The sequence below is a fragment of the Marmota monax genome, unplaced genomic scaffold (genome assembly GCF_021218885.2).
Source record: "Marmota monax isolate L192 unplaced genomic scaffold, Marmota_monax_Labrador192_F-V1.1 WCK01_AAM20220418_F8-fsc00005, whole genome shotgun sequence".
Taxonomy (NCBI): Eukaryota; Metazoa; Chordata; class Mammalia; order Rodentia; family Sciuridae; genus Marmota; species Marmota monax.
The window spans coordinates 5,682,186-5,697,776 of record NW_026692254.1 but is presented as its reverse complement, the minus strand read 5'-3'; the positions used below and the strand labels follow the sequence as shown (position 1 = coordinate 5,697,776).

The 15,591-nt window shown below is 40.9% G+C and overlaps 1 protein-coding gene across 11 annotated transcripts in view; it reads right to left on the bottom strand.

Annotated features, from left to right (window-relative positions):
- Window positions 1-6,156: 6,156 nt before the first annotated feature.
- The window catches only part of Rin2 (Ras and Rab interactor 2), a 219,928-nt gene continuing 210,493 nt past the window's right edge, over window positions 6,157-15,591 (bottom strand). For all 11 annotated transcript variants that reach the window (XM_046434917.2, XM_058576458.1, XM_046434911.2 and 8 more), the window contains 2 exons: window positions 11,514-11,677; window positions 6,157-8,129 (listed from right to left, as the gene is read on the bottom strand). In XM_046434917.2, coding sequence (XP_046290873.1) covers window positions 7,806-8,129; window positions 11,514-11,677 — 488 coding nt within the window. In that variant the 3' untranslated portion in view covers window positions 6,157-7,805. The remainder of the gene's footprint in view (window positions 8,130-11,513; window positions 11,678-15,591) is intronic.

Here is a 15,591-nt window from a genome sequence, read left to right as displayed (position 1 = left end):
AGGGCACAGATAGCAAAGAGCAAAGGGAGACAGATGACATTCCAAGTTTGTCTCACTCTTCTTTTGCAATAGAATATAAAATGGAGAGTGAGGCAAAGTAGGAATATGGAGAGAAGAGGAGAGGGAAAGGCAAGGGTCTGGGAAATGAAACTGGCCATATTATGTGCATGCATGAATATGTCACAACAAATCCCACTAGTATGTATAATTATAATGCACCAATAAAAATTAATTTATATAAACAAATTGGAGTACTGAAAGGCGAAAGCCCAGCAGCCCCTTGCCTGCTTAGGTCTAATAATGCTGGCAGCTAGATTTAACCTTCTCTGCAACCCCAGGTGAATATGAGAGAATTTTGTTGTGAGGACAACCACCTGACCCAAGAGAAAAGCCCCACAAATCTTCACATTTTGTGTATCACCCCAATAAAATGACCAGGTAGCCCCGGGGGGAAGACACTATTTAAGAAAGATAAATCTCAGCACAAACTATGTTATATGCATTTAGGAATATGTCAAAATGAACCCCACTATTTTGTATAACTATAATGCACTGATAAAAATCTTTAAAAAAAAAAAGGTTAAGTCTTCACCTATGTAGTATGGCACCTGAAAGTAATGGGAAAAAAAATCAACAAGCAACAATGTAAGCATAGTTTTTTAAAAAATAAGGAAATTAATAATGGAAGACATTGATGGAGATGTGATTAGGGAAGGAGGCACCAGAAATGGGATTGGAGTCAGGAACAGGACCTATTGATCTCCATTAAATCCCTCTAATATTTGACTCTATAAATCATGTATTGTTTTTATTTTTCAAAAATACCTCCCTCCCTTACCAAAAGAGAAGGTGATATCATGAGAATTAACCAACATCATCTGAGGATGATGAGGACTCTGGATTTTCCGGAATGGTGATGACCCAGACAAATGGAGGCCTTCTACAGATGTACCACTCTCTTCCTGTGTATCTTCTACTGGTTGTGATTCCAGAGGGGCTTGCTTGGGAATACATGACTGTGTCCCTGGACATGCACACACATACACGTGTGTGAGCTGGTCCAGACAGAAAGGCCTTCCTGACTCACAACGCCTGGCAAAATCACAGTAAGTTTGTCTTCAGTGACCCCTCCTCATTTTTAGAGTCTTTTCCCCATGCCCTTTCCCCTATCAAAGCAAGAAGAATATGATGCATAACTATGAGATAAAAATTTGTTTACTCACATTTGCATTTTAAGCCTCTTATAGGTAAAGTAGGTGATTTTAAGCAAGTTATGCTTGATTTTTAATAAGCATCACAACCTCTTTTCTTCTTCTTTCTTCCAGGTTGTAACAGCAAGACATCTACTACATTTATGTATTTGCCTCAGCTGTACAAGTGCCAGTGCCCCCACATATATCTTGAAAGAGTATTTCTTAAACTATACTGCAAATATAAATCAGATGGGAATTTGTTAAAATGCATATTCTAGTCTTTTGTTTCATTGTGGTGCTGCAGATTGCACCCAGGGTCTCACACGTGGTAGGCAAGGGCTTTACTACTGAGCTGCATCCCCAGCCCAAATTTTGCATGCATTCTGACTCAGCAAGTCTGAGAGTGGCCTGAAATTCTAACACACTCCTGGCAGATGGGAGGCTTGGTCAATGGACTTTACCTTCAGCTGTGAAACTTTAAAACTATCTGTTAACCCTTTGCAATTCACCAAGTGTTGTACTTTCATGTGCTAGTGATAAATAGAAACTTTCTTACTGTTCTATGCTACTTTCATATTTACTTCTGATCTGTTAAAGAGCCTTTATCAACTTTCTTTCTTGTTTTTCTTTCTTTTAGTTCATAATGGATGCATTATTATTTTTTTGCATGCAATTATACACCAATAGACTACAGAGAAAAGAAGGATAAAAAAAGAAAGATAAAAAAACTGACTGAAATGACGACCTGGCTCATTCTCTCATAATTTGTAGTACTGGCAGGAAATAAGAAGTATGGACAAAAGAAATAATGAGAAGTAATTCCATCAACTGTCTTACTATTTTTGGTAAGGCATAATTTATAATTTTTAACAGTCATTCTGTTAAAATATTATAAATGCATATATTAATAGCTAAATAAAAAGTTAATATAATAAATAAAATATGGGAAAAATCTAAACAACAGTTGTTTTCTGGTAGGCATTACTTTAGATGCCTGTTGGGGGCAAAAATTGTTGCTTTCAAATTTCACTCTGGCCATGACTGGGAAACCAGCAAGATTCATCTTTGCAATCTCCCTCCCTCCCTTTCCCCTTCTTTTTAAAAAATATTTATTTATTTTTTAGTTATAGATGGACACAATATCTTTATTGTATTTTTATGTGGTGTTGAGGATCGAACCCAGTGCCTCACGCATGGTAGGCAAACGCTCTACCTCTGAGCCACAACCCCAGCCCCCCCTTTCCCCTTCTTGGCAAAAGTTACCACTGACAATAGCACCTGATGATGCTCTTGACCAGGAGGGAATTCTGGGAAAAACCTGCATGCATGTGGCCTCTGCCCGCCCCCCACCGCCGTCTTTCTCTGTCTCTCTGTCTCTCTATCTCTCTTTCATACATACACACCACCACAACCATCACCACCATCAACAGCAAAAACAAAGTTAAACCACAGCATTTACTTTTGATCCTCCCATATTGGGCATTCCACCCCAATAAGTTTTTCTTAATTTGATACCTATCACTGCCTTTCTTCTATGTCATAAGAAACTAGCAGATAATAACATGAATTAGGAATAAACTGTAGTAGGAAAGTGTCAAAGCAGTAGATCATCTAATGATAATAAAACCTAATATTTCATAGTGCTTATGGTGTGTTAGGTACTGTTCTAAGCCTTTGGCCTGGATCAATTCATGCTGGCCTTACAGCACCCTGATATAGTTTTTCTTTACTATAACAAATATCAGTGATAAAGAGAAAAGGTTTATTTTGGCTCATGGTTTTAGAGGTTCCATCCATGATCAGGCAGATCCATTGCTTCAAGGACTTTGATGGGGATGCCAAATTGGAGGGGAACTTGTGGCAGAGCAAAACCACTCACTTTATAGCCATGAAGCAATAGAGAAAGGAGAAAGGAAGGGACTAGTGTCCAAAGGATGTACTCCCAATGACCTAAAGACCTCCTTTTAGGCTCCATCTCTTAAAGGCTCTATCACCTTCCAATAGCACCACTCTGGGAATCAAACCTTTACCATGGACATGGGCCTTTGGGGCCATTTAAGATCCAAAATAGCACAAAGCAAGATGGTTATTATTATCTTTAGCTACTAGTTAAGTACTTATGTTTGATAGTATGCATATGTATGTTCTTTTGTAGATTTAACCGATGGAGGTGATTTTATTTTATATACAAATACAGGGTTTTAAAAAAGTTTTAAAATCATTCCTAGTTAGTATGGTAGAACTACACTATCCAATGGTATCCACTAGGCACTGGGGCTATTGGCATTTGAGACTGCAGGGTGAATGAAATATCCTATAAGTATAAAAGACACACACAATTTTTTGAAGACAAATATAAAAAATAAAAGAATGTAAAATTCCTCTTTTACATTTTTTTGATTAATTTTTGAAGTACAAAATTTGGAATATCATGGAATAGATGTTATCCACATCTTTTACTAAAACTGATTTTGCTCATTTCTCTTTGCTTTTTTTTAATGTGACTTCCAGAAATTTTAAGGCTACCTACGTGACTGGATTCATGTTTCTACTGGATGGGGCCATACTAGAAATACATCTTCTGTGGTCTTTTGACAGCTGCTTAAGCTGAGAACCTGTCTAAATAGGAACAGTGGACACTAAGAGTTAGTGACAGACAGGGTGTGGGGGTAATGTATGCCGCAGGGCCTGGTCCACAATCGAGTCTCTGAAAAGCTGAAGAATCCAGTTGTAAAAAGATGGGGCAAGTCAGAGCCTGTTGTCCCAGCAAGGAGCATTGGAATGCATTTAAAACCTGCTATGAGAGGGAAACCCCAGCCTAGAGAGTCATCATGGGGATAGGCATGAGAAAAAGGACAAACTAGAGTTCAAGAAGCAGGAAGACGGAGGTCCAAGCTGAAGAATGCCTCCAGTTGTGTGTAGTGATATGTCCCCAGGAACTCGAGGGCTATTAGAGAGGGGCAGTCCCTTCTGAATGCCAACGCTGGGAATCAGGTTCCCAGCTCCACACCTCCAACTCACCTAAGGACAGTGAGAAAGAGCTTGGCCACACACTATGTCCAGGCAAAAGAAATACCCAGGCTCCCTTATGATATAATAATATAATTCTGAGAGTCTCAGACCCCTTTTGAACAGAAGAGTTTTTCAGAATCAAAAAGCTGTTCCATTCCCTCCAGCTACCTCACCCCAACCAGAGTTCCGTGGTGAAGATTTCTGAGAGCAGACCTTGGTTACCCCTTTATTAAAGGGTTCTGGCCCTGACCTTTCTGAATATGTATTTTTAAACTTCCATGCCTTGTTTTCTAGCAAAGTCAGTATTCATGTGGGAAAAATTTGTGTTAGCCGCCACCCATCCTTTGATGTCAAAAAATAGATCTTTTTCAAAAAACAACCTGTTTCCTGAGACAAATGCAAGTATTTTCCTTCTCCCTCTCCTTTCCCCATCATCTGCTTAGGATTCTGCAATGTTATATGATTTCTTTTTTTCACATTTTGAACCTGATTAGGAGTCACTAAATGGCAAAGTCACTTTGGTCTCAGATCCACCCATATGAAAACAGTCTGAAAAATTATAACACTCAGGATTTTACTGTCAAATACTGGCAGATGATTAAAATACCATGCCCTCTGTGCCCTGTGTGCTTCAAAGTCTCCTGTGCCATGCCTCTTACACTTTGGGGGAAGTAATCAGACATGCCATTAAAAATTGGAAGGCTCACCTAATTCAGGTCTGTTTCAAAAGATGAAGATTAGGGCTGCTGTGGAGATGAAACCAGATTTGTGAATGGAAGCATCAGGCTGGGTTTCCTGTCCTTTGTGTTTTCTTACAGATCTAAAGTTGTAACTTCCACATGATATGAACGACTTAGAGTTTCTATTTCTATCCTGTGTCCCCAAGGGGGGCGTATTTGGCAGTGCATCCAAGATCAAAAACAAAATCCCTTCCTCTGGCTGGTGTTCAGCTTTTAAAATGTATTTTTAGATTTGGAAATGCATTCTCCACTCCCTCCACCCAGCATGTATATTTTTACTCTCTCCTCTTATTCTTTCAAACTTCCAGAGTCTGTTTCCTGGCAATTTGAGAAGTGAGAAATGCCTGCGTGGGGGGAAAAAATGAAGACACATGTTGTGTTGAAATTTTGATAGGGAAGCATTGCCCAATGACAAAACCAGGGACGATCTCATGATGTGTCCTTTTGTTCACAGTAACTTTTCCTGTTCTGATCTCTCTCTCTCTCTCCTGCTCAAACTGCCCCAAATCCAGACGTCGTGACCCATTTTTATCAACAGCCTAATGATTTCTAAGGGCCAGGACAGTGTGATGGTCTTAATTTGGAGAGAAGGAAGAACAATTGGATGAATGGATCCAGGGGTCCTGTTTTAATTCACTGTAAATATCAAAAGCAGGTGTTCATTCAGCCCCAATGCTGATCTAAGTAGCTACCCTATGATGGTAATATAAACTCTTTAAACCTGTGTTTTCCTTCCTTCAGTCGACGAGGATTATTGAGCCCTGATTATCTGCCAGGCATGGTTCCAAACATGGGGGAGAGTGCAGCAAAGAAAACCAGGCCTGCGCCCTTGTTGATTTTGCAACCAGCTGAACTCAGCCAAGACATTACAAAGGTGGCCTAAGGACAAAGTGAGCTGTCCGCAGGGCCCTAGCTAACTCCGCATTCAGATTAACTGTGATTTATTCTGGATACAATTAAGCCAAGTACTGTGGAAACCCTTTCAGGGCAGAGGATGATTTTTTTTTTCCCTTCTCTTCTGCTTCTTAATTTTTTGTCTCAGATCCACAAGCTTCTGAAAAATGTGTTTCTGTTTATTCTCCATAGATTATCTAACCACAAATGCTGGCTGGGATTTCAGATTTACATGACATAGTGTGGGGTCTGATTATATTCTGACTCTCAAAAAAAAAAAAGACAAAAAATACAGCAAAAATTATTTTCACACAGGATTACGGTACAGTATTACAATGTATTATGTGCAAAATTCCATTTAAAAATCATTTACATAAGGATGTACAAGACAGTACATGCTGAGACTTCTAGTTTAACAAAAGCCACGGCTGAAAAGGTACAAGGTACAAAGCCCACCCTATCAGATGACTCTGCACCCTTACACAGTACAATAACATGTTTTTGTAACTACCTGTTACGTCAATACACGACTCTCCTAGTTTGTGCACCCCAAACTGGTTTTATAAAACCTAAATCTAACCTCACTAGACATTTATTTATTCACTTATTTTTTTGGTGGTGCTCCCCAGGGCCTTGCACATGCTAAGCAAGAGCTCTACCACTGAGCTGCATCCCCAGCCACTGTACATTCTACAATGCAGATGGGTGTTTTTGTTTTTGTTTTTGTTTTGTTTTTTTTTGGTGCATTTTCAAATTCTTTTCCCAACAGCATCTTATTTAACTCAACAAAAGTTACATTATGCATTACTTTGTTCTTGGTTTCTGTTCCAAATAATTGTATGCTGTTAGTTTTGATTTATGTGAAAATGTGGGGGGAGGGAGAGCTAACCTTGATTTTTTTTTTGAATGTGTGGGATTTTCAAAAGTGGATAACAAGTGGAATAGATTCTTGCCAAATCTTCTTGCATATTTACAGTATCTTAAGCAGAGGTGGTTCATTCTGACTCTTTTTCCTACATCCTGCAGAGCCTGAACCAGCAGACTACACTCCTCAGTCCTTAGTTAGAGTCTGTATTTCTCTCTCTACCTGTCTCTACATTCACTTCTCTCCTATTCTCAGCATCACCTGTTTAAACAAACAAACAAACAAACAAACAAACAGCACAATACCAGTAAATGTGAACAAGATAACAGTACATCAAATTTCCAAAGGCATTCTGTGGCCAGTGTCAGGAATACATTGCTTTAAGAAATCCAGCAGTCTCTCCCCACAAAGTTGCCAAAACATCCAGTTACAGAAGAGAGACTTTTAAAATGCAATACTCTCAAATCCAGCAAGAGATTTATTTTTCCAATATTAAATGTTAAAATCACATGCATAATTATACAATATTTTAAAGTTACAAAAATATTTTAAAAACCAATCCTGACAGTTTACCTGCAACTGCTATAAAAATTTCTATGAAATATATAAAAACACAAAGGCTCTTTGTAAAAATTTTTTTTAAAGAAAGGAAAAAAAAAGTAAAAAAGGAAGAAAAGATGGAGTCATCCACAGAACTGAGAAGTACCTGACGCACTGCATCGGACAGTCTTGTCAAACACCTGCTGTTGAATTCAAGAGAAGAGCTTGTACCTTAAAAGTTCATTCAGCACATATACACACATGTCAGCCAACCTAGAACCTGGCTAGGGGCAGGTAGCAAACAATTTCAGGACACTTGAACCGTGAAATGCAACTCTGCATTGTAGGAGGAGAATCCTACTATTTTTACCAACCTCAGCTACCTTTCATGGGCAATGTGGCCAAAGATGCCCTGGGCTACGTTAGCCTGCGGATGGCTTAGTCAGTGCACCAAGGGGTCCTCCTGGAGGTGACTGCCTTCCAAGCTCAAGCTTGTGGCAACCAGAAGGCCAGGCTCTCAGCTCCCCTTTGGATGCATCCACAGGAAGTCCCCCATGGCTTCTACGAGGGGGTGAGATCTTCTTCACCATTCTGGAAAATGACACCGTAAGGATCATTCTTGATGCGCCTGTAGACGAAGTGGAAGATGTGGGGTTGTGGGCGGCTATGCAGCTCAGCCTTGATTTTTTGAGGATAAGTGTCCTCTGCCAGCTGCTGCCACGTTTCGTCAACGAAGAGAAAGAGGCTATACTCCTCTGGGTCCCCCACCTTAAACTTCTCAGCGCAGAGCTGACACACATCCTCAGTGGTGATGTACGGTCTCACGAGGAGGGTCTTTCCTGTGCAGCCACTGTTGACCTCCTGGAATGCAACACGGAGGTAATTCTGTAGGTGGAAAGAGACATTGGAGACAGTCAGAAGGGAACACCAGACAGAGCAATAAGTCACATCACGATAGGCAAATGAAAGGCTGGACCTGTGAGCTATTTCAGGGCTCTGGTTCATCACAATGTCTAACGTAAGTTCACAAAGCTCACATTGCAAGGCTGATCTGAATTTGGATGGTGGGGAAGATGACTATATGGACTGAGCTGCCACATTTGAGCTCACTGAAAATAGAAGAAACAGGAAGCCCATTCAGCCCTGGTTTTCATCTTGTCAGTATCCCTCATAAAGCCTGCTTAAGAAATCCCTGCGTAAGAATGTGAACCACATCCAAAGCTGGGATTATTCCCAGCTTGAGAAACACACCAGACAACAGAAGAATCTGAACCAGGAGCCAGCAGGAAGAGATTTTAAAAATCTAGACACAACAGCACATACCAGGCTCACTTCCTCTCACACTCTTCTATGCAGCATAAGCAAGGGCAATACTGTTAGGCGGAACCCCAAGAAACCACCCATGTTTGACCATTCTTTGAGCTCCCCAAATGGCATTTCATGTGGTTCAACCTAACACCAGGTGCCAAGTGGTTCTGAGTATAATCTGGAAAAAATCAGAGGGAGGAGAATGTTGATTCTGCCAGAAGACTCTGGAGACGGAGCTGATTAAGTGCAAAGTGGTGTTGCAGAGAAGCAAAAGGAGACATCTGCAGGCGTGGCACCTTGATGGGGGCCAGGTGCACACCGTCTTGGAATACAATAAACCCGTGGTCGCCCAACACAAAGCACAGATGAGACGTGAAGAATCCGAAACTCATGCCAGACTCTCCTGGATTCTGTGACCCTAGATAATTCCTTCAATTTCCATTTCCTTAAGAGTGCGGTTCCCAGATTAAAGTAGAGAACACCCACTTATATCTGAGTTGCATCTAGGAAACACATGCATTTCCTTCTCTATCTGGAGCCCCTGCCTAGGAGCAAGGGGAAGGCATACTCTCTGCCTCGGTTCTCACATGGTTGCCATGAAGGTTAGCTGGGATCACAGCAGGGAAGGCTCTTGGGGACAATGATGTCTTCTGCACATGTGAGATGTGTTTTATGTCTGTTTCTAGGGAGGACATTTGCCAGCTGATGAGTCTGCAGAGAGGACTGAGTGGGGCGTGCACAGACTTGAATGTCTTTCTTTAGAGTGTGTCCATATTCTATCAGACCCCACCCGACTCTTCCATCCAACCTACCCCACCCATCCTGCTAATAACTTGGCTCCAACACTTTATATGCATTTACTCAATGACTCTTGAAAAGGACTTGGTGAGAGACATCTACATTCTCTTCATTTAACCAGAGAAGAAACTGAAGCACAGGGAGGCTAAGTAACTTGCCCAAGACCACACAGTTAGTAAATGGCAGTCAGCATGATTCCACTTTTACCACTAGAGTGTACTCCCTCTTCCAATGTGAGGAGATATCCAGGTCTGGGACATTTGCTTTAGGAGTTCCAAGTAGAACTACATGTCTGGGTTTTTGTTTTTACCCCTGAGATAGGTGCTAACATTTTCCATCTTGAATTATATTCTGAGAAGGTGTTCATCTTCAAAGGAAGCAAGATCACGGATTTGGGGGAATGGTGCTGAAGGAAGTGGCTGTGTGGTATCTGGTGACCTACAGATGGATAGAGACGACAGGAGGAAAGGTCTAGTGGCAGGTGGGGAGAAGGAATAATGCACTTTTCTAACTTTTGATCTTCTCAGAAGGTACAGCACTTCAGGAATGCCCTCTTTGTATAACCAATATAGAATAGCCCAGGGATCTGCATGTACCAAATCACTTAGCACATGAATATTCTTAAACAACCCAAGAGGGCAGAAGAAGCAACACACGGTATGTGTTCTTATTTACTTATTTATTTTTAGATTTATGTGTCTGGAAGGAATTTCTGAGAATACTGCAATCTTGAAGACCATGCTGATCTTGCCTTTCAACAATAGCTGACTTTGAACCAAATATACTTTTAGGTTATTTTCAGACCATTAAGAAGGGGGGGGAGGCAAAGGAAGGTGAATCTGGACATAAAGAGACATCTGTCTTGACTGTCCAGTTTCCTGATGGAAAACCTGCCACTTGGCCCATAGAAACAAAGGACAATTGGGTTTTGTAATTCCACTCAAAACCTTCAAAATGTTATTCAAAGATGTTTGCAGACTTCACTCAAAACCTTCAAAATGTTATTCAAAGATGTTTGCAGACTTACCTGTCATTTTATAGATGACAAGTAATTCAGAAATTGTGTTGGAGAAAGATTTCTGAAGCCTTAATCCACCTCTACTCTCTGAGAAACAAGCTCATTGAAAATCTCACATTCCCAGGCATGAAAACTCCTATTGGGAGACCTGAGCAGGACTTGGATCAGATGTTGTCTCCAGTTCTGTTCCCTGAGCAAGTACCATAGCCTCTGCTACTGAGATTCAGTAAGTGAAGGAGAGAATGAGGAAGGAGAGGAGGAAGTCATCACTGAACCCCTCTTCTTCCCTAAGGGAGGCCAGCCAAATTGCAGCTCATAATGCTGCTGGTTCCTGATGAAATACAATATCCAAGGCCCATGCCAAGTGCTTCCTCTTCCTTTTTTACTTCCTATCTTCTCAGGTACTCAGTACCCAGGCAGGACATTTTGGGAGAAGTCCTGCCTTAATTTGACTTTGTTTTCTTAAGGGCAGCAAAATTTGTGCCAAACCCATTTATATACACAAGTGGTCCTGGACTTGCAACCATTGATTTAATGATTTTTCAACTTTATGATAGTGCAAAAGTGATTCACATTCAGTAGAAACTGCAATTTGAGATTTGAATTTTTTATTTTTATTTTTGATTTTTGTGTGTGCTAGGGATTGAACCTAGGACTTTATACACGGTAAACATGTGCTCTACCACTGAGTTACTACATCCCCAGCCTGGATTTTGAATTGGGTTCTTTTCCTAGACTAGTGATATGATCCTCTCATGATGCTGGCAGCAGCCGAGAGCTGCAGCTGCCAGTCAAACAGGTGATTATGAGGGGACACAACCAATCCTGTACAGCATACAATTTTGCTAAGTTAAGATGCTCAACGTGTTAGGTGTATTCAATGCATTTCCCATTTACAATATGTTCAATTTACTATGGGTTTATGGGGAACGTAACCCCATCATAAGTCGAAGAGTGTCTGTTCATATAAATTAAAAAAAAAAAGAAGTGAAACAACGAGGTCAGAGGTGGCTTAAAATATCCCCTTTCCATCAGATGATTCAACCGAGAAGGGACTCTGGGGCCTTGAGCCAGGATGTGCTAGGGGACCCAGTTCTGTCTCCCTAGAGGATAGAGGAAGCACCCTGGGGCACTCAGTTTCATACCTGAAAGTCATCCACAGAAGGGATGGTCCGGTTTGTGGTTCTCCGTTTATGCCACTGCCTCAGGGTGTCCCTGGTCTCTGAGCTGAGCAGTCGAGCTGCTTGTTCTTCTTGGAAATTCTTTATCAGAGAAAGTGCTCCATAGGCACTTGTCAAGTAATAGCCTCCTGGAAAGAGCAGAAAAAGTGGGTTCTCCATGAGCTTCATACTCTGGCAGTAACAGTGAAGGTGCTCTAATGTTAGAAGCCATAGTGTATACAGTTGTCCTTTGCTATCGTCAGGAGATTGGATCCAGAATCCTTCCCTTGAGTATCAAAATCCATGGCTTGGATATCAAAATAAATGGCCTTGTATATGGAAAGAAAAATAAGTAAAATAGGATTGTATCTGCATATAACCTATGCACACCCTCCTGTATATATACTTTAAATAATCTCTAATACAATGTAAATGCTAAGTAAGGAATTGTTACAATGTACTCTTTAAGAAATAAGGATAAAGGAAAAATCTATACATGTTAGTACAGACTTTAAATTTTTTTTTTCCAAATATTTGCAATCCATGGTCGGTTGAATCCACAGATGCACAACCTATGGACATGGAGAGTTGACTTTAATTTCCTCATCTCTTCCACATGCATTTCCTGGTGGGATTGCAGGAGAACATATCATTCACTCCTTCATCCATGAATTTCACACATGCATCTCACAAACACCTATGGAGTGACTCAGGCCTGTGCCAGGGCGGGGGGAGCCCTGGAGAGCTGACAACATTTCTGTTTCCACTGATGGAATTTCCATTCCCAAAGGTGAAACAGACAAAACCTCTATATTATTAAAGTGTAATTATGAAAATGGTCTGCCAGAAAAGGTCAGGGGTATTGAGACCTGATAGGGAGGTGGGGACAAAATCAGGCAGGTGAGGGGGTGGGGTCAACTGTTCCAAGGCCAGAATCACCTACTTTTGTCTGCAAATCTCCTCGGCTTTTCTTTTAGAAATTCCTGTTTTCTGAACTGTAAGTGAACTGTACACTCTGAAAGAACTGCAGCACTTAACAAGTGTGCTCACAAAAATATGAGTACTTCAAAATAGTTTCTCCCTCCAGATTTTTTTCTTATCCTTACTTACAGACTAATGTCTCATATATGGGAGCTAGAGAACTAGCAAAAAATAAAAGGGAGTTGGGATCTCATCAAAATACAAGGAGACTAGTAGAGGAAGGGGACCAGAGGGAGGGAGAGAGGGAGGGAAAGGGAAATGCAATTGACCAAATTATACTATATGTACATAAGAATATGTCACAATGAATCCCATTACTATGTAGAATTATAATTCACCAATAAAATTAATTCAAAAAGACTAATATAATATGACATTTAAGAAAATGATTTACAAAGAAAAGCAAGTGACATTCCTTTAATGGTACATTTAGGGATAATCTTGTGTTTCTGAGAATTGTTAACAGACTTATAGTATGGTGAGATGAATATGTATTTGTTCATGTTTTTAAAAATTGTTCCGAATTTTCATAGTGCATTATACACTGTACATAATTATACATTGTACATAATGGTGGGATTCATTATGCCATATTCATACATGCATCAGACATAATTTGATCAGTTTTGTTCTAAAATTTAATGAAATGGCCTTAGAAGAATTTGTAAATTCTGTGCTACAGAGCCACTAGGGGGCGCCTTGGAGGTTTATTAAAAATGTCTTGATTAGGCACAGTGCATTTTATTTTTAGAGACATTCTCTGTCAAAATATCCATTGAATCTCTACCATGAGCCCAATTCAGTCACAAAGCAGGAAGTGTGTTCATAAGAAATAGAATCTGAGTTCCTGCTTTCCAGAAATCTATAAATGTATTAAAGAAAACAGATAAATGTACCTCGAAATGTATTCATGCAGAGAACAGAGCATTGTGGTTAGGTGAGTTTGTTTTTTTTTTCCCCCAAGAAGTGGCACTTTCATGGCCAAAGTATTTAACTACTTATGCAAAAACCCTTTATAACACTCTCTAATCAATGTGCATGATGTAAATGACTCTATCCCTTGGGATCATAGACAATGTACCCTATGAACTTGCATCAGACATAAACTTGAGAAAGAAAACTGTATTTGTTGTTTTCAGGTCACTGATGGAAATTTGGAGGTGATTTTTTTTAACTGCAGCATAATTTAGCCTACTGTGAGCAATATGCTTTCCATGCATGGTTATAATATGTTGAGTTTTTCTTGGCAGGTGAAAGAGAGGTGCTACAGATTGGATATAGTGCCTGCTAGGCAGCTGCTCTACCACTGAGATATGCCCAGAGCCCAAGTTAAGCGTTTTCCTGACCTTATTGCCCATGGAGAAAGTTCTCTAGGGCAGCCCCCACAAAATGCTGAATCCAGATTATTCATTTTTACTAAATATTTGCTCCAGGACAAATTAGCAAGTGATTGAATGAGAAATGAAGAGAATAAAATGTAAATTGTCACAAGAGGGCTGTGTGAGAACTATGCGCACAGTAGCCATGTTCAGGAGATAGGTCTGGCATTGCATACTGACTGGGCTGCGAGATGCAAGTGTGCCTTCCCTTCAGTTCTGCCTGTGATCCCACACAGAACCTGAGATGGGTGTGACTTGCCAAGATGTCAATCAATCTGCTGACCACAAGACATCACAGAGCAAGACTCTGCCCTTGAAACCTTATCTCCTGCCCTATTTGGAGAACATTCTATTGAAACTCCATTGTGAGCCCTCCACCCCCATAAAAATAAAGAGATTCTCTTTTCCAGAACTCTTTCCAGCCTGGAAGCTGACCTATAAGGTCGCAGAGCAGTCCCACCCTCGATATGAAAATTACTTCTGTGTCCTGTGCTTTTTTGCTGTTTTCTTAGCTCTTTTGAACCCAGTTCATCTCATCTGCGGGTCGCTGGTGAGAGTAAACATTACCCAGAAGATTTCAGGAGAAATCTATATGGACATAAGTAATCAAAACAGGCTGTGTGGAGGTGCCAGTATTTGAGCTGTGACTTGGAAGGCTGCTATAATCCTGTGGGGGTGGAGGAGGGTTTCTTTGGACTTTAGATTTTAGACTCCATTGCTCTGATGTCTTCTGGCCACTAAGGAGAAACTGAAAATGCTGGAAGCACAAAATCGACCACACTTTCAAACATGTGGATGCAATTAGAGGAAGGTTTTCAATTTCAGCAAAACTATAACCCGACCATAAGAACTGTGTGTTTCGAAGGGATTCTGACGCCTGTCCCGTAAATGGGAGTACCTGCTTAAACAGCAGAAAAGACGTGTGGCTGCTGCTGCACAAACCAAAGAGGACTCTAGGCAAGCCAAGGAAGTGACAGATCTGTAACAGGCTGCTGGCGGTTTCTCTAAGTCTGCAGAGCTGCAGTTAGAAGCTGTGCAAGCCTGGTCTGTAACCACAGTTAACCCTCCTGCCTGCCTGGGCGCCCCAAGGAGTAAAGCCAAAAAGGCCCAGACACAGAGAAGTAGAAACAGGCTCTACTTCCTGCACACACTCATGGGCCCCTTTGTGTGTTTGCTAGTGTCCTTGTGTTTTCCTCATGTGGGATCCCTGGAGGTGAAGACAGTCACTTGCCCATCTGTCAGCAACAGTGGCTCACTCTGGGGCAATGCAAGGAAGAAAAGGAGGTAGAAAATGGTTGTCCCAATCCTTGGGCCACAAGGTGTAAGCCTTTTGTTTGTCCTGAGGATTCATCATCAGCAACAGAATGGTGATTTTCTCAGTGAGACTGGCATGCCCCTTCCCCAAGCCCCAAGAGATCTTCTAGATCTTACTGGAATTAACTTAATGATTGAAGTTAAAAAAAAAAATTGCAGTAATAACACAGTGGGAAAAAATAAAAGTATGGCATTGACACTAACACTTCTCTCAGTGGCTGGACAAAGCCTCATGTGTTTCCCCTTCTGTCCAATCCCAGAGAAGGAAAGGTGTAGAGAGGATGTTAGTGGCTTCTTATGGAGTGTCTGAATCCATGGTTAAGAATATTAATAAGGAGACATAAACAAGAGAGAGGGTAAAAGGGTGACAGAGACCATTTGTGTCTGGG